The 19,534-nt window shown below is 40.1% G+C and overlaps 1 protein-coding gene across 3 annotated transcripts in view; it reads right to left on the bottom strand.

The window, feature by feature from the left end:
- The window catches only part of CCDC30 (coiled-coil domain containing 30), a 170,036-nt gene that overhangs the window by 20,536 nt on the left and 129,966 nt on the right, over positions 1-19,534 (bottom strand). For all 3 annotated transcript variants that reach the window (XM_060020491.1, XM_060020474.1, XM_060020480.1), the window contains 2 exons: positions 15,179-15,341; positions 2,794-2,906 (listed from right to left, as the gene is read on the bottom strand). In XM_060020491.1, coding sequence (XP_059876474.1) covers positions 2,794-2,906; positions 15,179-15,341 — 276 coding nt within the window. The remainder of the gene's footprint in view (positions 1-2,793; positions 2,907-15,178; positions 15,342-19,534) is intronic.

The raw sequence follows: 19,534 nt of genomic DNA, 5'->3' as shown, positions 1-19,534 counted from the left end.
GGCAAGGAATTTGTTCCTCTGGAAGAGTAGCTGGGAAAACATGGAAAAAAATAGGCATTGTTTGTAAAGGTCAGGAGTGGGATCAGGGGAATGAGAACAAAAATGAACCTAGAGTTTTGACAATCCCTTCCATTTTCTTTCCTAAAGTTGTAGTTTTCAACCCTAGGTGCCCATCAGAATCACATGGGGATGATTTTAGAAAAGTATTGATCCCTAAGCCCTATCCTCACAGGTTCTGATTTGATTAATCTATGTTGGGGCCCATGCATGTGCAGCTAGGCTTAGCATCCACTGTCCTAAAGGGTATGGACAAATAATATGGTAAACTATTCAGCCTCACTAGCCATCAAAGAAATGTCTATAACTGAGCATTAAAAATCATAGAATAAGTTGAGCAAAAGAAGTCAGACACAGGCGCAGTGGTTAAGAATCTGCCTGCCAATGCAGGGGACACGGGTTTGAGCCCTGGTCCGGGAAGATCCCACATGCCGTGGAGCAACTAAGCCTGCGTGCCACAACTATTGAGCCTGCGCTCTAGAGCCTGTGAGCCACAACTACTGAGCCTGCGTGCCACAACTACTGAAGCCCTCGTGCCTAGAGCCTGTGCTCCGCAACAAGAGAAGCCACCTCAATGAGAAGCCCATGCACAGCAACGAAGAGTAGCCCCCGCTCGCCGCAGCTAGAGAAAACCTACATGCAGCAACGAAGACCCCCAACGCAACCAAAAATAAATAAATAAATACATTTATTTAAAAAAAAAAGTCAGACACAAAAGATTACACGCAGTGTAATTCCATTTTGATGAAATTCTAGGAGAAACAGAAATCAGAAGAGTGGATGCCTAGGAGGAGGAGGAGGAGCAAGAGATACAGACTGACGGCAAAAAGGTAGGAGAGAAATTCAAGGGATAATGGAAATGTTCTGTATCTTGATTGGGCTAGTGGTTAGGTGGGCGTATACATTTGTCAAAACTCATCAAACTGTACATTTAAAATCTGTGTATATGTAAATTATACCTCAATTAAAAGAAAGAACACTGGGGAAAATTTCATCACAGCCCTCCCCCACCAAAAGTAGCAGCCAATGCAAATTCGGATGTGGTGAAATTGCTACTCATATAACGATGGCAGAAAATTTTGGTAGAATGCTTCTGAATGACTTTTTTTGTTTGTTCGTTTGTTTTGCAGTACGCGGGCCTCTCACTGTTGGGGTCTCTCCTGTTGCAGAACACAGGCTCCGGATGCGCAGGCTCAGCGGCCATGGCTCATGGGCCCAGCCGCTCCGTGGCATGTGAGATCCTCCCGGCCCGAGGCACGAATCCGTGTCCCCTGCATCCGCAAGCGGACTCTCAACCACTGCGCCACCAAGGAAGCCCTCTTCTGAGTGTTTGATAATACATTTTATGATCCATACCTCCAGCTTTTGGACTAGTAATTCCACACCTAGGAATTTACTGTATAAAAATAATTTTTAAAATGAAAAATATATGTACAAAAATGGTTTTTCATGTGTTACTTTGTATAAAAACATCAATCACAGGACCAGTGGGTAATTCTTACTAACTCTGGGCTACGTTGTGAGGGTTGATTCCAGCAGGCCTAGACTTAACCTGAGCTGTTTTGCTAAAGTTCTTGCTTGGTGCTGACTACTCGTCAAGGAATGAAATACACTGATTAAAACAGTGTTGCTTTTCAACCACAGGTCTGGAGTTTCAGAAAATGGTTTTTAAATCATTATCATAACTACAATCAACACAGTAGGTGAGTGAGAACATAAGAGAATAAGAAACTTCAACCTATAGAAAGAATAGAGCAGAGGGGCGCAGAGCTAGGAGCAGAGAGGTGGGTCATGGTTAAAAACTAAAAATAAGTAGATATAATAATAATAACAGCTGTGCGCTAGACACCGTTCTAAGTAAACGCTTTACATATATTCATTCAGTTAACTCTCATAACAACTTTATGTGATAGGAATGGCTATTTTGTCCACGTTAAAGATGAGATACCTCAGGTACAGAGAGGTTATTTAACTTGCCCAAGGTCACAGCTAGTTCCTAGTAGAACCAGTAATTATACCCAAGCAATATGGCTCCAGAGTCCGTACTCTGAACTACTAAGCTACACTTCAGAGAGGAAGAGAGCGGGAGGAATCTGGTAGGATGATGACCAGGGAATGGAAGAAAAAGCAGGTAGTTTGGGAACATAAATTTTTATTGAGCACCTGTTATATACCAGGGACTGTGGATAAAAGGATGAGTAAGACCATGGCCCATGTCCTTTAAAACCTACAGTCTGGTGAGGAAGACAGGTGTGAGTCACGTTATTTCAAAACAACATGGCAAGTTCTTAAATAATTACAGAGAGCCATGTACAAAGGGCTACAGGAACACAAAGAGTGACACCTCACTCAACCCAGGCCGGAGGTGTCAAGAAAGGCTTCTTGAGGAGGTGACTCCTAGGTTGAGAATGAAGAGTTGAAATAGGGAGAGTGTGGTCCAGACTGAGGAAAGTACGCAAGGGAAAAAGAAGGCTGAAGGCAAGTGAGGGGGTATATTTGGGGAAGAGCAAGATGTTAGCTACCACTAGAGCTCAATAAATAGTAATTCCCTTCCTCCTCCCTCTCTTGGGAAGGAATGAGGCCCCATATCTCCCTAGGAAAAGCCCTATAGATAGAACTTTTGGGAATGAAGGAAATCGGTGTTGGCGTTCTTGAAAGGTCACTTCTGTGAGCATCCCCTGCTCTGGCTCCCTAAGAAGTAGCTCAGTCTTCTAAAGGGAACTTGTTTTTGTTTACCTCACATGGACATCAAGCCGCTTCAAAAATTGCCCATACTCTTCACGTAGAGCTTCTTTCTCCTGCTGCAACCCAGACAGCTTCTCTGACAATTCCTGGTTGCTCTTCAGATGCTGAAAAACATTTAAAAGTATGGGAATACTCTGCTGAATACAGGTTTGATGTTGACGAAATGGAAACTGGCAACGCCTTTCTGCTGAAAAAGGCATACAGAAAACAGAGTAGCTTCTTGTGATTTTGCACTTCCAGAATTCCTGAAAGCCAATAGGTCTTTTCCTTGACTTCTGTTCCCCCAACCTTCCCAGTAGATTTGTGAGCATTTAATTCCACATATAGAGAGTCTTCCAGCTTGAAGTAGAGTGAAAGCTGTTTTCCTGACCTAACCCTGACTAATAAAGTATTTGGTTCTAGAAGTGGCTCCAGGGAGTCTGGACTTAGTGTCTGAGCCGGTCGGATTTGAAGGCAGTTTAATCTTGTCACTAATATTAGCAATCCATGACCAAAATTGATTAAATGATAACGTAGTTGCCTGCGGTGAAGTGCTCTGGCAGACCACAGGACTGCTACAAAGTTACAGAGGCACTGAGAACGCCAAGGAGTGCGGGGTGGCGAGCCACACCTGACCACGTTAATGAGCCGAAGAGGAGAAAGTGTCCAGCTTGGGATTTAATTATTGGTACAAGGCATACTCAGAGACCCAGAGCACATCCTTCATGTAGGCAGCAGGTCAATATATCCCAAACCCAAATTTCATCAAGTAGGTGGCAGAATTGCAGCATAAGTTGATTTCATAGACTTGCCACATCTCTTATGTGAAAAATAGTGCTTTATTTGGAAACACATGCAAATCTGAGAATTGGGAACGAGAACATCTGACAGGATTCCAATAACTTTGAGCACCCTGGACCTAGAAATCCTACTGAGCCCCTCTTAGCAGCGTAAGCAGTCCTGCTGTCTCAGATTAAACACCCTTGCACCGAGGACTCTACTGACTCCACCTGAGAAAGCTACCTGTGCAGGGATACCTATTATTCTTAACATCCACCCTATACCACTACTGCTTCTCTTTGCCTCCAATCCTACAACTAGAGTCAGATCCCAGCCTGTCCTGGGGAGAGGGGGTTGAGTATAGGGACTCACCTAGGAGGACTGCCATATTGAAAGAATGGAAAGATTCTGCCAAATTAAATTGGCAGAAACCTGAGGAATACAGGTAGGACTGTATTTGTAAGGCATTACACTAGGGAGAAAGGAATATAATGTTGAATAGGCTGAATTTATTGACATGGATGCGCTTACCAGAGATTCAGGATTTAATGTGTTGATTTTAACGTCTAACGTGACTTTAATAGTTTGCTTGGTTGGTGGACTGAAACTTGGACCCAACAGTGACCTGTGTTAAATGACATTAAGATGCCATGCTTCCTTGGTATAAGAGAGGAAAGAAGCCAAAGTCTTAAGTAGATCGGAAGTTTGGAGTAGATTTGTCATGGGCGACCTGCTCACCACCTCATCACTATGACCCGCACGTCACTCAGAAGACACTCCTTTCCCCCAGGCTTTGCCAAATACACTGGTGAGGGGAGCTCCAGATTCCTTGAAATGCTCTATAATGCTCTCCTACTGAGGATGATGGTGGGAGATGCCAACACTGAAGCCCTGATTTTAGTGGGGATGATGGTACTGCAGCGTGTCGGAGATCAAGTGGCAATGTTTAACCCCCTGATACAAGGTGGGCATTATTACTCTTATTAGATAATAGGGCCAGAGATTTAACCAAATGGTTTGACTCGTAGCGATCTTTGGTTGTAGTTAATTGCTCACAGTGATTACAGGACTAAAATAGATGAACAGCCTATTAAAGTTTTAATTGAGTTGTATTTTTAAATAAATGAATAAATATATAAATGCACCTGGGTCTGGTGAACAGAGGCCCAATTTGAATGACAACAGTGGAGAGTAATGGCCTCTTACTCAATCCCCAGACCTGAGTCAGTTCAGACCCAGGGTCCTTTTGCTAGGTTGTCTTCAGGAAGAACCTTGTGTGTGACGCTGCCACAAGCATGTGATCTTCTCCAAAGCCTTCCCCAAAGAGGACTGTGGCCTTTTACCCAGGTGACTGGGCATTGGAGAAAGGGAACTATCTAGACTTTGGGGGAATTACATACAGTACAGTGGTTCTCAGTCAACACTAATACCTTGGAACCCAAAATGAGACTGAGGTTCACAATTCAGAGTGAGGGCTTAAGGAAGTAAGGTGGAAAATGGAGTTTGAACACATACAGTGTCTTAGAGTAGGTCTGCAGTGATTCATTGGCTCAGTGTAGGTTTCATGATGGGCCTAGTGGGTTTGTGAATCTCCTCAGTGATTTCTTCCCAATTCTTTTTTTTCTTTTTTTGCGGTACGCAGGCCTCTCACCACTGTGGCCTCTCCCGTTGCGGAGCACAGGCTCCGGACGCACAGGCTCAGCGGCCATGGCTCACAGGCCCAGCCGCTCCGTGGCATGTGGGATCCTCCCAGACCGGGGCACGAACCCATGTCCCCTGCATCGGCAGGCGGACTCTCAACCACTGCACCGCCAGGGAAGCCCTCTCCCCAATTCTTGAATGTATAGTCAAACTAGACAATCCGGAATAGAAGATTCTCTTTGTTGGCTTTCTGACCTGAGGCATGAGGGCTATTGATGGTAGAAGAGGCCAAGTGCTTGGAATGCCTCTTCAGAGTCTTGAATCAACTTATACCACCTTTGCCTTCAACCCATTTATCAAGCAACCTTCAAGGCTGTATGGTTTTAGTGGTGCCCAAAGCAAGACAAAGATCTGTGCTGTGACAGGCTGCGGTGCAAACTGCTTTGCCACTTGGGCTTTATGACCCAGCAGACCCAAAGTTGCTCCAAGTTTCCATGGCAGCTGAGGAAGCAATATAGAGCCTCTGGAAAACTGTAGTTTAATGTTATGATTTGGGAGGAAAGTCATCTCTCCTCCTATAATATCTCTTTGCCTTTTGAGAAAGGTCCTTGCTTGTGACTGGCCCTGGTGGAGACTGAATGGTTGGCCATGAGAAATCAAGTATCGAGTAACCTGAGCTGTCCTTCCTGAAATGAGGTGTTCTATTATTCACTGAGCATTGAGCTGGGCATGTGCAGTAGTACTCCATCCTCAAACAGAATTGCTATGTAAAATACTGAGCCCCAGCAGGTCCTTAAGGTTCCAAGCTGCATTAGCAAGTGGTACTTACTTCTATTGCATCACCACCTCTCTTAACCCAAACCTATGGCCTAATGGGGAGTTCCCTATGACCAGTTAGCCAAGGAAGAATAAATTCGGGCCTGATGTACATATGATTCTGTACAATATGCAGCAACCACTAAGCTGGGACGAAGTGAGAGTAGCACTGACATATATACACTACCAAACGTAAATAGATATGCAGTTGGGAAGCAACTGCATAGCACAGGGAGATCAGCTGAGTGCTTTGTGACCATCTAGAGGGGTGGGATAGGGAGGATGGGAGGGAGACGCAAAAGGGAGGGGATATGGGGATATATGTATATGTATAGCTGATTCACTTTGTTATACAGCAGAAACGAACACAACATTGTAAAGCAATTATACTTCACTAAAGATATTTAAAACAAAAAAAGTAGGGCTGCTGTGGCATACAGCCCCAACTGAGGGGTAGCCCTTAAGACCAGGGGGAAGGGAAATCTCAGTGGGCAAAGCTTGTGTTCACTTTGCCTGGAAAGGGAGATGTCCAGAGGCATGGACCTATGCTAATTTATAGAAAGTTTCTAATAGTTTGGCCAGATGATCAGGGATTTGGAAAGAATAATATTGGAGGACTGATGAAAAAGAGGCCTGGAAAAGGGGCCTGGACTAGAAATGCTGTCCAATCGGTGGGAATGTTCTATGCCTGCACTCTCCAACATGGTGGTCACTTGCCACCCGTGGCTACTGAGCACATGAAACGTGCCTAGTGTGTCTGAGGAACTGAATTTTTAATTTTATGTAATTTTAATTAACTTAGCCACATGTGGCTAGTTGACACAATATTAGACAGCACAGGCCTAGAGTGTGAATGTATATGTGTTACATGTGTTTCTGCTCAGCAGAGGGCTTCCACAGAAGAGGTGGCTCTCAATAATCAGGTGGAAAAAATAGTACATTCTGGATGTCACTTAGCCTCTTTTTCTATCTATTTGCTCACTCAGTGGGCTCATGTGCAAAGTGCATGGGGGCAGGAATATATTTTATAAGGAGTCACCAAGGCTAATCCACTCAACTTGCTAAAAGCACAGATCAATGTTGAGCAACTGTTATGGCAGTTGGGGGGCCAGGCAGCCACCTGGTAGTAGGTTTATTACGCTGGACCCCTTCCACCATGCAGAGAACAACAATTTGTCCTCAGTGAAAGAGACACTCATTTTATTTTTGTTCTTTTCATTAATTTTTATTGGAGTAGAGTTGATTTACAATGTTGTTAGTTTCTTGCTGTACAGCAAAGTGATTCAGTCATACGTACATATGTATCCACTCTTTTTTAGATTTCCTTCCCATTTAGGTCACCACAGAGCACTGAGTAGAGTTTCCTGTGCTATGGAGTAGGTTCTCATTAGTTATCTATTTTATACATAGTAAGGAAACACTCATTTTAGATACGGATTTGCTTTCTCTGTCCACAATGCTTTTGCCAGGACCACCATCTGTGGACTTACCAAATTCTTTATTTCTTGTCGTGATATACTACCACCCAACATGGCTTCTGACCAAGAAAATCATTTTACACTAAGAGAAGTGAAACAAAAGCTCATATATATGAGAGTCATTGGTCTCACCCTATATCCCACTATCCAGTAAAAAAAACAAACCTGCAAAACAGTGGAAAGACCTATGGAGGATGTAGTTATGATGCTGGCTAGGTGAAAACATCTTTTGAGGTTCAGTGATGTCCGATAAGATGATGTCTAAACTTTTAACCATTGATTGATATATGATGCTGTTTCTCTCAGAGCCAGAATATGGGAAAGAAACCAAGAGCTGGAATGGGAGTGGCTTTTCAAACCTATACCTCATTGGCAAAACATGTGTTATTGTATTATTGGTAGTTAACTTATAATTAAGTTTTTTTTTTTGTTTTTTTTTTAACATCTTTATTGGGGTATAATTGCTTTACAATGGTGTGTTAGTTTCTGCTTTATAACAAAGTGAATCAGTCATACATAACCATATGTTCCCATATGTCTTCCCTCTTGCGTCTCCCTCCCTCCCACCCTCCCTATCCCATAATTAAGTTTTAAAGTTAGTATATCCATGTGGATTGAGACTGAAGAAGCAGCAATTAACATTACCCCCAAATGACCACAGACGCTGCTGGGACTCTGAGAAGTTAAGTGTATCAATGAAACAGGAGGCAGGGCACAACCTTTAAAAGAATGACATAGCTGTTGAGGATACAACAAAAACTGGTTGGAACCGATTAGGTCAAAGATGGCAGAAGATTTGACTTCCAGTAGACTTTGAGCCTCATTATATGCTCGTTGTAACTAGCTAAACAACACACCCACAGGTGCTGTGACAGTTCTGAGGCCAACCATAAAAGTCCCAAAAGTGGGCAGTCACCCAATTCCTGCAAATCCCTGTCCCTTCTCCAAAATAGTTGGAATAACCCTCCCACTCATTAGCCTATGAAATTACCCAGCCTATAAAAATTAACCACGCCATATTTCGGGGCCTCTCACCTTCTGAGATGGCCCACAGTCTGTCTGTGGAGTGAGTTTCTCCCAGGGCCGCTCTGGCCTTTTGAGATGGACTGCATTCTGCCTATGGAATATGTTTCTCTCTAAATAAATCCACTTCTTACCTATCACTTTGTTATCCACTGAATTCTTTCTGAGATGAGACAGAAGAACCTCAGCTTCATTAATTCCTGAGACCAGGTGTGTGATCGCAATTAAGACAGTGGGCTCAAGTCCCAATGTGGGTTTTGGCTGGGTTCAAGTCCCAATCTAAGTTCTGAGATTTCATCTTCATTTATATGAGTGATAGTGCATCCTATTAGAGGAAAGCATACTACTCTTCATTTTTTAAAAAAATTTTTAAAATTATTTTTTATATAGCAGTTTCTTGTTATCTATTTTAAATATATTAGTGTATATATGTCAATCCCAATCTCCCAATTCATCCCACCACCAGCCCCCCGCCGACCCCCCCACTCCACCATCGCTTTCCACCCTAGGTGTCCATATGCTTGTTCTCTACATCTGTGTCTCTATTTCTGCCCTGCAAACCAGTTCATCTATACCATTTTTCTAGGTTCCACATATATGCGTTAATATACGATATTTGTTTTTCTCTTTCTGACTTACTTCATTCTGTATGACAGTCCCTAGATCCATCCATGTCGCTACAAATGACCCAATTTCATTCCTTGTTATGGCTGAGTAATATTCCATTGTACATATGTACCACATCTCCTTTATCCATTCGTCTCTTGATGGGCATTTAGGTTGCTTCCATGACCTAGCTATTGTAAATAGTGCTGCAATGAACATTGGGGTGCATGTGTCTTTTTGAATATGGTTTTCTCTGGGTATATGCCCAGTAGTGGAATTGCTGGGTCATATGGTAATTCTATTTTTAGTTTCTTAAGGAACCTCCACACTGTTCTCCATAGTGGTTGTATCAATTTACATTCCCACCAACAGTGCAAGAGGGTTCCCTTTTCTCCACACCCTCTCCAGCATCTATTGTCTATAGATTTTCTGATGATGCCCATTCTAACTGGTGTGAGGTGATACCTCACTGTAGTTTTGATTTGCATTTCTCTAATAATTAGTGATGTTGAGCAGATTTTCATGTGCTTCTTGGCCATCTGTATGTCTTTTTTGGAGAAATGTCTATTTAGGTCTTCTGACCTTTTTTGATTGGGTTGTTTTTTTAATATTGAGTTGCATGAGCTGTTTATATATTTTGGATATTAATCCTTTGTCCGTTGATTAGTTTGCAAATATTTTCTCCCATTCTGAGGGTTGTCTTTTCGTCTGGTTTGCAGTTTCCTTTGCTGTGCAAAAGCTTTAAAGTTTCATTAGGTCTCATTTGTTTATTTTTGTTTTTATTTCCATTTCTCTAGGAGGTAGATCAAAAAAGATCTTGCTGTGATTTATGTCAAAGAATGTTCTTCCTGTGTTTTCCTCTAAGAGTTTTATAGTGTCTGGTCTTACATTTAGGTCTCCAATCCATTTTGAGTTTATTTTTGTGTATGGTGTTAGGAAGTGTTCTAATTTCATTCTTTTACATGTAACTGTCCAGTTTTCCTAGCACCACTTATTGAAGAGACTGTCTTTTCTCCATTGTATATCCTTGCCTCCTTTGTCATAGATTAGTTGACAATAGGTGCGTGGGTTTATCTCTGGGCTTTCTATCCTGTTCTGTTGATCTATATTTCTGTTTTTGTGCCAGTACCATATTGTCTTGATTACTGTAGCTTTGTAGTATAGTCTGAAGTTAGGGAGTCTGATTCCTCCAGCTCCACTTTTTTCCCTCAAGACTGCTTTGGCATCTTTTGTGTCTCCGTACAAATTTTAAGATGTTTTTGCTCTAGTTCTGTAAAAAATGCCACTGGTAATTTGACAGGGATTGCATTGAATCTGTAGATTGCTTTGGGTAGTATAGTCCAATATTTTCACAATATGGATTCTTCCAATCCAAGAACATGGTATATCTCTCCATCTGTTTGTGTCATCTTTGATTACTTTCATCAGTGTCGTATAGTTTTCTGAGTACAGGTCTTTTACCTCCTTAGGTAGGTTTATTCCTAGGTATTTTATTCTTTTTGTTGCAATGGTGAATGGGATTGTTTCCTTAATTTCTCTTTCTGGTCTTTCGTTGTTAGTGTCTAGGAATGCAAGAGATTTCTGTGCATTCATTTTGTATCCTGCAACTTTACCAGATTCATCGATTAGCTCTAGTAGTTTTCTGGCGGCACCTTTAGGATTCTCTATGTATAGTATCATGTCATCTGCAAACAGTGACGGTTTTACTTCTTCTTTTCCAATTTGTATTCCTTTTATTTCTTTTTCTTCTCTGATTGCCATGGCTAGGACTTCCAAAACTATGTTGAATAATGGTGGTGAGAGTGGACATCCTTGTCTCATTCCAGATCTTAGAGGAAATGCTTTCAGTTTTCACCATTGAGAATGATGTTTGTTGTGGGTTGGTCATATATGGCCTTTATTATGTTGAGGTAGGTTCCCACTATGCCCACTTTCTGGAGAGTTTTTATCATAAATGGGTGTTGAATTTTGTCAAAAGCTTTTTCTGCATCTATTGAGATGATCATATGGTTTTTATTCTTCAATTTGTTAATATGGTGTATCACATTGATTGATTTGCATATATTGAAGAATCCTTGCATCCCTGGGGTAAATCCCACTTGATAATGGTGTATGATCCTTTTAATGTGTTGTTGGATTTTGTTGACGATTTTTGCATCTATAGTCATCAGTGATATTGGTCTATAATTTTCTTTTTTTGTAGTATCTTTGTCTGGCTTTGGTATCAGGGAGATGGTGGCCTCATAGAATGAGTTTGGGAGTTCCTTCCTCTGCAATTTTTTGGGAGAGTTTGAGAAGGGTGGGTGTTAGCTCTTCTCTAAATGTTTGATAGAATTCACCTGTGAAGCCATCTGGTCCAGGACTTTTGTTTGTTGGAAGATTTTTAATCACAGTTTCAATTTCATTACTTGTGATTGGTTTTTTCATATTTTCTATTTCTTCCTGATTCAGACTTGGAAGGTTATACATTTCAAAGAATTTGTCCATTTCTTCAACGTTGTCCATTTTATTGGCATATAGTTGCTTGTAGTAGTCTCTTAGGATGCTTTGTATTTCTGCAGTGTCCGTTGTAACTTCTCCTTTTTCATTTCTAATTTTATTGATTTGAGCCCTCTCCCTCTTTTTCTTGATGAGTCTGGGTAAAGGTTTATCAATTTTGTTTATCTTCTCAAAGAACCAGCTTTTAGTTTTATTGATCTTTGCTATTGTTTTCGTTTCTATTTCATTTATTTCTGCTCTGATCTTTATGATTTCTTTCCTTCTACTAACTTTGGGTTTTGTTTGCTCTTCTTTCTCTAGTTCCTTTAGGTGTATGGTTAGATTGTTTATTTGAGATTTTTCTTGTTTCTTGAGGTAGGCTTGTATTGCTAAAAACTTCCCTCTTAGAACTGCTTTTGCTGTATCCCGCAGGTTTTGGATCATTGTGTTTTTGTTGTCATTTGTCTCTAGGTATTCTTTGATTTCTTCAGTGATCTCTTGGTTATTTAGTAATGTATTGTTTAGTCTCCATGTGTTTGTGTTTTTTATTTTTTTTCCCTGTAATTGATTTCTAATTTCATAGCGTTGTGCTCAGAAAAGGTGCTTGACATGATTTCGATTTTCTCAAATTTACCGAGGCTTGATTTGTGACCCAAGATGTGATCCATCCTGGAGAATGTTCTGTGTACCCTTGAGAAGAAAGTGTAATCTGCTGATTTTGGATAGAATGTCCTATAAATATCAATTAAATCTATCTGGTCTGTTGCGTCATTTAAAGCTTGTGTTTCCTTATTAATTTTCGGTCTGGGTGATCTGTCCATTGGTGTAAGTGAGGTGTTAAAGTCCCCCACTATTATTGTGTTACAGTCGATTTCCTCTTTTATAGCTGTTAGCAGTTGCCTTATGTATTGAGGAGCTCCTATGTTGGGTGCATATATATTTATAGTTGTTATATCTTCTTCTTGGATTGATCCCTTGATCATTATCTAGTGTCCTTCCTTGTCTCTTGTAACATTCCTTATTTTAAAGTCTACTTTATGTGATATAAGTATTGCTACTCCAGCTTTCTTTTGATTTCCATTTGCATGGAATATCTTTTTCCATCCCCTCACTTTCAGTCTGTATGTGTCCCGAGGTCTGAAGTGGGTCTCTTGTAGACAGCATATAGATGGGTCTTGTTTTTGTATCCATTCAGCAAGCCTATGTCTTTTGGTTGGAGCATTTAATCCCTTCACGTTTAAGGTAATTATCTATATGTATATTGCTAGTACCATTTTCTTAATTGTTATGGCTTTTTTTTTTGTAGGTCCTTTTCTTCTCTTATGTTTCCCACTTAGAGAAGTTCGTTTAGCATTTGCTGTAGAGCTGGTTTGTTGGTGCTGAATTCTCTTAGCTTTTGTTTGTCTGTAAAGCTTTTGATTTCTCCCTCGAATCTGAATGAGATCCTTGTTGGGTATAGTAATCTTGGTTGTAGGTTCTTCCCTTTCATCACTTTAAATATATCATGCCACTCCCTTCTGGCTTGTAGAGTTTCCGCTGAGAAATCAGCTGTTAACCTTATGGGAGTTCCCTTGTATGTTATTTGTCATTTTCCCCTTGTTGCTTCCAATAATTTTTCTTTGTCTTTAATTTTTGTCAATATGATTACTATGTGTCTCAGTGTGTTTCTCCTTGGGTTTATCCTGCCTGGGACTCTCTGTGTTTGCTGGACTTGGGTAGCTATTTCCTTTCCCATGTTATGGAAGTTTTCGACTATAATCTCTTCAAATATTTTCTCGGGTCCTTTCTCCTCTCTTCTCCTTCTGAGACCCCTATAATGTGAATGTTGTTTCATTTAATGTTGTCCCAGAGGTCTCTCAGGCTGTCTTCATTTATTTTCATTCTTTTTTCTTTATTCTGTTCCATGGCAGTGAATTCCACCATTCTGTCTTCCTGGTCACTTATCCATTCTTCTGCCTCAGTTATTCTGCTATTGATTCCTTCTAGTGTATTTTTCATTTCAGTTATTGTATTGTTCATCTCTGTTTGTTTGTTTTTTTAATTCTTCTAGGTGTTTGTTTTTTAATTCTTTAGGTCTTTGTTAAACATTTCTTGCATCTTCTCAATCTTTGCCTCCATTCTTTTTCTGAGGTCTTGGATCATCTTCACTATCATTATTCTGTATTCTTTTTCTGGAAGGTTGCCTATCTCCACTTCATTTAGTTGTTTTTCTGGGGTTTTATCTTGTTCCTTCATCTGGTATAAAGTCCTCTGCCTTTTCATTTTGTCTATCTTTCTGTGAATGTGGTTTTCCTTCCACAGGCTGGAGAATTGTAGTTCTTCTTGCTTTTCAAGCATACTATTCTTTTTATTGTTTAAAAGGTTAAATATTGGGTAAAAGGGTTTGTTTGGAAGCTGATTATACAAAGTGGACTGTGACATTGCTTACCAGGGCCCCTATTTTTCTAAGCTGTCCCCTGTGCTGCAAGGTTGGAAGTCTGAAAACTTTTCCCAAACTCCCTTGACAGCAGAGTTCCAGTTTGGTTTCTGCAAATGAAAGGCAGCTGCACACAGTTTGGAAAGCATGGGGGAAAGCATAGGAAAAGCCACTGTTCTCCTCTAGCACTACTCGAAGCAGATATGGTAGGGGGTCCCTGGAGAAAGAACCAGGCATGGCTTTCTTGACAGAAGCCATTTTTGGCCTAATCCATTTTGTGATCTAAGCCTGGCCACGATGCTTGCCCTTGAACAGGTCTCAGTAATTAATGATCTAAATGGAAGTGAGGGAATGTAAGAACAAAGGAAAAGCAGTCAAGAAACAATAGTTCAGCGATAAATCTAGTCCTAGTTCCTCCTCAAGGGATATACATAACAATCTGATACACGTCTTTGATTTCTATAGGAAGTAAGACCCCCACCTAGGTGGAGGACAGCATGATGATGTTGACCCTCATGACTTCAATCAACTAAAGCTTGGACTCTATGGACCTTTGCCCCAATTCTATGCTGAATTCTCCTCTGCTCAAGCTCCTTCATGAATATGCACGTACCCTTAGCTTAAAACTTCCCCAGTTTTGCTGTTCAAGGAGACACTGCTTTGGGAGAGAGCCCTGGTGTTCTTACTTGCTGCAAGTAACAAACCCTTCCTTCTCCTGTTCTTTGGCTTGGCTGTATCTTTTGGCTCAACACCTACCACGAGGCAAATCCAGTATCTGGGTAACACTACCAGGTAGATGAAAGGGAAGATAGCAGATGAGACTTTTGTAAGGGCTTCAGGGAGAGTTCCTGTAAATCTCCCACTTTGGTGCTGCAGGAGTTGGTTTCCCTGTGATTTCTGAACTTCTGGATTTATTGAAAGCTGGCAACCTTCTACTCACCCCTACCTCTCCCTTCCAACAGCTCTGTAAGCATGTTCTTCCCCGTGTTAAATTCCTTCTTGCTTGCAATACCTAGAGTAGATTCTGCTTTCCTGAATGAATCCTGACTAAACTTCATGGGTAAAGTGCTAGGCATTCAATAATTATTAGCTCTTATTAGCTATCAATTAGGTCTAAGGGAATAGGGAAACTGAGAAGCATACCTATTTGCTTTCTTACCTCATCAGATTTTCTTTTTTCATTTTCCAGTTGTTTAAGTTGGGTCTCTTGTTGCTGAATTCTGGATTGTTGCTGAGAACTGGTCATTTCCAGTTGATTCTCTTTATCCTTTAAGATTTTCACTTGCTCTTGTAGCTCATTCATATTCTGATCTAGGAGTTTCCTGAAGGCAATTAATGTACATTAAACCACACTGTGAATTGCAAAGCTCTGCAAAAGAAACTCTTTGACCTAAATTTGTTATACTGGGCACAGGGGATTTTTTTTGGTTCACTGAGGTAAGGTAGGTGTCCGTAAGATAAAGGGAACAACATCAAAGGAAACTCCTTTGTGACAGAAGCTTTTCTTAGTTTTCTCTCTCACTCCTGAAAACCACCCTATGAAGAATAAATAATTTTCCTTATTTACCAGAGGAAGCTGTGGCACAGAGAGGTTTAATTAACTTGCTCCAGGTCACACGGCTAGGAAACGTTGGAGGTAGGGCTCTAATTCCAAATTCTTTATTCTTTTTTTTTTTTTTGGCCGCACCCAGGGATCAAACCCATGTCCCCTGCAGTGGAAGCGAGGAGTCTTAGCCACTGGACCCTCAGGGAAGTCCCGGGGATTCTATATTCTTTGTACTTGTTCTGAGTGCTTTATGAGTTGAATCTCATCATTTTCTTGCTTTAATATAGGGTTGTTAGTTACAAACACTATTGATACTAATGCACATGTGTTAACACTGCTGTAGCATTCTCCTTTACTCTTAAGATAAAGTAAAAATTCTTTTTTTGGACTTTGGGATCTTATTTCCCCGACCAAGGACTGAACCCAACCGGGCTCTCAGCAGTGGGGGAATTCCTTTAATATGGTTTGTTAGCTAGCTTACCTTTCTAGCCTCATTTTCTTGCCACTTCCTCTACCCTCAAACATTTTGTTCCAGGCAAAATGCACTTTTTCACTTCCTGAAACAAGTCATTCTCCACACTTATTCCTCCCCTGCAACTCCAACCTTTTCCCTATCCTCCTCTTCCAGGCCTTCCTTTGCCTGATATTTTCCACTTAGTTTTACCATAACAACTACTTGCCTCTCAGCTTAAATAGCTTTCTTTGAGGAAGGCTTTCTCGAGCTTCCTAGACCAAATTAGGTCTCCCTGCTATGTGTTATCTGAGCATCCTAAACCTCCCTTAGTATAACACTTCTCATACTTCATTATAGTTACAAAGTCTTATGTGTCAGGATATTAATTATAAAATTATTTTAGGGGCTTCCCTGGTGGCACAGTGGTTAAGTCTCCATGCTCCCAATGCAGGGGGTCTGGGTTTGATCCCTGGTCATGGAACTAGATCCCACATGCATGCTGCAACTAAGAGTTTGCATGCCACAACTAAGAAGCCGGCAAGCTGCAACTAAGGAGCCCGCCTGCTGCAACCAAGACCCAGTGCAACCAAATAAATAAATAAAATATTAAAAAAAATTATTTTATAACAGCAAAAAGTCTAAAAAACATTTTATATAAATTGTGATATATCTATGTAACAAAATGCTATACAACTGCTTAAAATATTATGAAACTATAAATCCATAACAGAAAGGTGGAAAATCACAAAATATTTGGAGATTAAACAAACATACTTCTATCTAAACAATACGTGTGTTAAAGACAAATCTTAAAATTATTTTAAAGTACATGTAGTTTACATGAAAATGAAAATGCAACTTACAAAATTTGTGGGATGTGGCAAAAGCAGTGCTTGGAGAGAAACTTATAGCATTAAATGCAAATATTATAAAAGAAGAAAGATTGAAAATCAATAATCTAAGCTTCTACTTTAGGAAATTAGAGAAAGAAGACTAATATAAGCCTAAATAAAGCAGAAGAAAAGAAATAATAAAGATTAGAGGAGAAATCAATAAAACTGAAAACAGGAAAACAGTAGAGAAAAACCAGAAAACCAAAGCTGGTTCTTTGAAAAACTCAATAAAATTGATAAACCTCTAGCCAGGCTAGAGAAGACACAAATCACTAATATCAGAAATGAAAGCAGGATCATCATCATCACTACTGATCCTATGGACATTAAAAGGACAATAGAGGGATAGTATGAACAACTCTATGCCCACAAATTGGATAACAGATAAAATGGACCAATTCCTTGAAAGATGCAATCTACTAAAATTTACACAAGGAGAAATAGATAATCCGAACTGGCCTATATCTATTACAGAAATTGAATCAATACTTAATAGCCTTCCAAAAAATAAAGCACTAGGCCCAGATTCTACCAAATATTTAAGGAAGAAATGATACCAATTCTCTACAATCTCTTCCAGAAAAATTGAAGAAGAGGGGACACTTCCTAACTAATTCTATGAGGCCGGCATACCCTAAGAGCAAAACCAGATAAAGACACAAGAAAGGAAAACTATAGACCAATCTCACCCATAAACAAGTCCAAACTCCATAATGTGGCTAGTTAGGCTCAGCATGACCAAGCCTACCTTACCTTTCTAGCCTCTTTTTTTTTTTTTTTTGCCACTTCCCTTATCCCCAAACATTTTTTTTCTAGCCAAAATGAATATTCCACTTCGCTGAAGAGAAGAAGATTATGATTTTGACAACAGTAACATCGAATATAGAAATAACAACAATAATAACACCTCGGTAGTAGTGGCTTTGTAAAATGTGTCAACTTGGGTAGGAATTCCTTCCATGTATGTTTCTGGTTAGAGTGGGCTACAAGAGATCTATTTGCTCAAGATTTGGAGGGTGGAAGTGAAGCAGTTTTACACTTGGAAAGTCAGAGCAGGTGCTTCTGCAGCTCATACTGTTGATGCTTATCTGCTGCTCACCGTGGCGTGAGGTGACAGCTGGGTCTGCAACTGCTCCACCTTCCCTCTCATCCTCCTTCATCTTCTCGATCTCCTGGGCCAGGTCTTTGCAGCTCCTTGATGAGGGGGACCAGCTTCTCCCTACTTTATCAAGGTTGGAGGTAGTGAAACTGACCTGGGTTCCAGGCCAGCCTCTGCGGTTCAGCTTGTGCTCATGGGTTCCAGCTCTCCCTCACTTTATATCCATTTTCACTTCCTGACTGGTTGCCCTGCGGACTTTGAGTTCCAGCATAAGAAACAAAGATGACAGACTTACAGACTGTGTAACCTGTTCCCACAACTGTATAAGATCAGCTCTCTGTAACAAATCTCTTATTATTGATAAATATATATGACTCCTATTGGTTTTACTTCTTTGTTTGAACCCTGACTGATACAAGTGCTTAGTATGTGCCAGACACTGATACAAGCCAACTGCTATAACTCATCCGATCCACACACTGGTTCTATGAGGTAGGCGTGGACAGGCATAGAGGATAAGAAACTTGCCCAAGGTGATGCAGCTACTAAGTGGCTAATAAGATGTCCATGTTATATTGTTAGGTTAAAAATGCAAATTCCAAAGCAATAGAGTAAAATGATTCAACTTAAAAGAAAATAAAAAACTAGAATAAAAAATATATGCATAAACATAGAAAAACATATGAGAAATACATAGCAACCACTTAAAGTGGTTATTGCTGAAGGGTAAAATTCTGAAGAACGTATGCTTTTTATTTTATATAGCTCTTCAATATTTGAAATTTTATGATAGGCAGTTATATTATAATTATACTTGCTGGAATTTATCCCAAGGAAATGAAGGATATGCATAAAAATTTGTCTAGGAGGTATATATTATGTTATTCTTTCCTATAGCAAGAAACTGGGAAAAATGTAGATGTCCAACAATAAAGGACTGAGTAAATAAATTATGGCATGTTATTAAAATAATGTTCTAGAAGAAGATTTAATGGCAGGTAAACGGATTATACTATTTTAAGTGAAAAAAGTAGGTTACAACATAAATATCTAAATTGGGGTTGCTTTCTTCAGGTTACAAAATAATGTGTACTAGATAGTCTCCTTTGTTGTGGAAAATAACTTCCCTCCATATTTCATTTTCCTATACTTAGTTCATATATTTCTTCTACATATTTCTTTTTCTTTTCTTATTAGTTATCCATTTTATACATATGTCAATCCCAATCTCCCAATTCATCACACCACCACTTCCCACCACTTTCCCCCCTTGGTCTCCATATGTTTGTTCTCTACATCCGTGTCTCTATTTCTGCCCTGCAAACTGGTCCATCTGTACCATTTTTCTAGGTTCCACATATATGCGTTAATATATGGTATTTGTTTTTCTCTTTCTGACTTACTTCACTCTGTATGACAGTCTCTAGATCCAACCACGTCTCTACAAATGACCCAATTTCGTTCCTTCTTATGGCTGAGTAATATTGCATTGTATATATGTACCACATCTTTATCCATTCGTC

This window comes from Delphinus delphis, chromosome 1 (genome assembly GCF_949987515.2).
Source record: "Delphinus delphis chromosome 1, mDelDel1.2, whole genome shotgun sequence".
NCBI classification, from domain to species: domain Eukaryota; kingdom Metazoa; phylum Chordata; class Mammalia; order Artiodactyla; family Delphinidae; genus Delphinus; species Delphinus delphis.
Note: the sequence above shows the minus strand (reverse complement) of the source record. Positions and strands in the feature narration are given on the sequence as shown.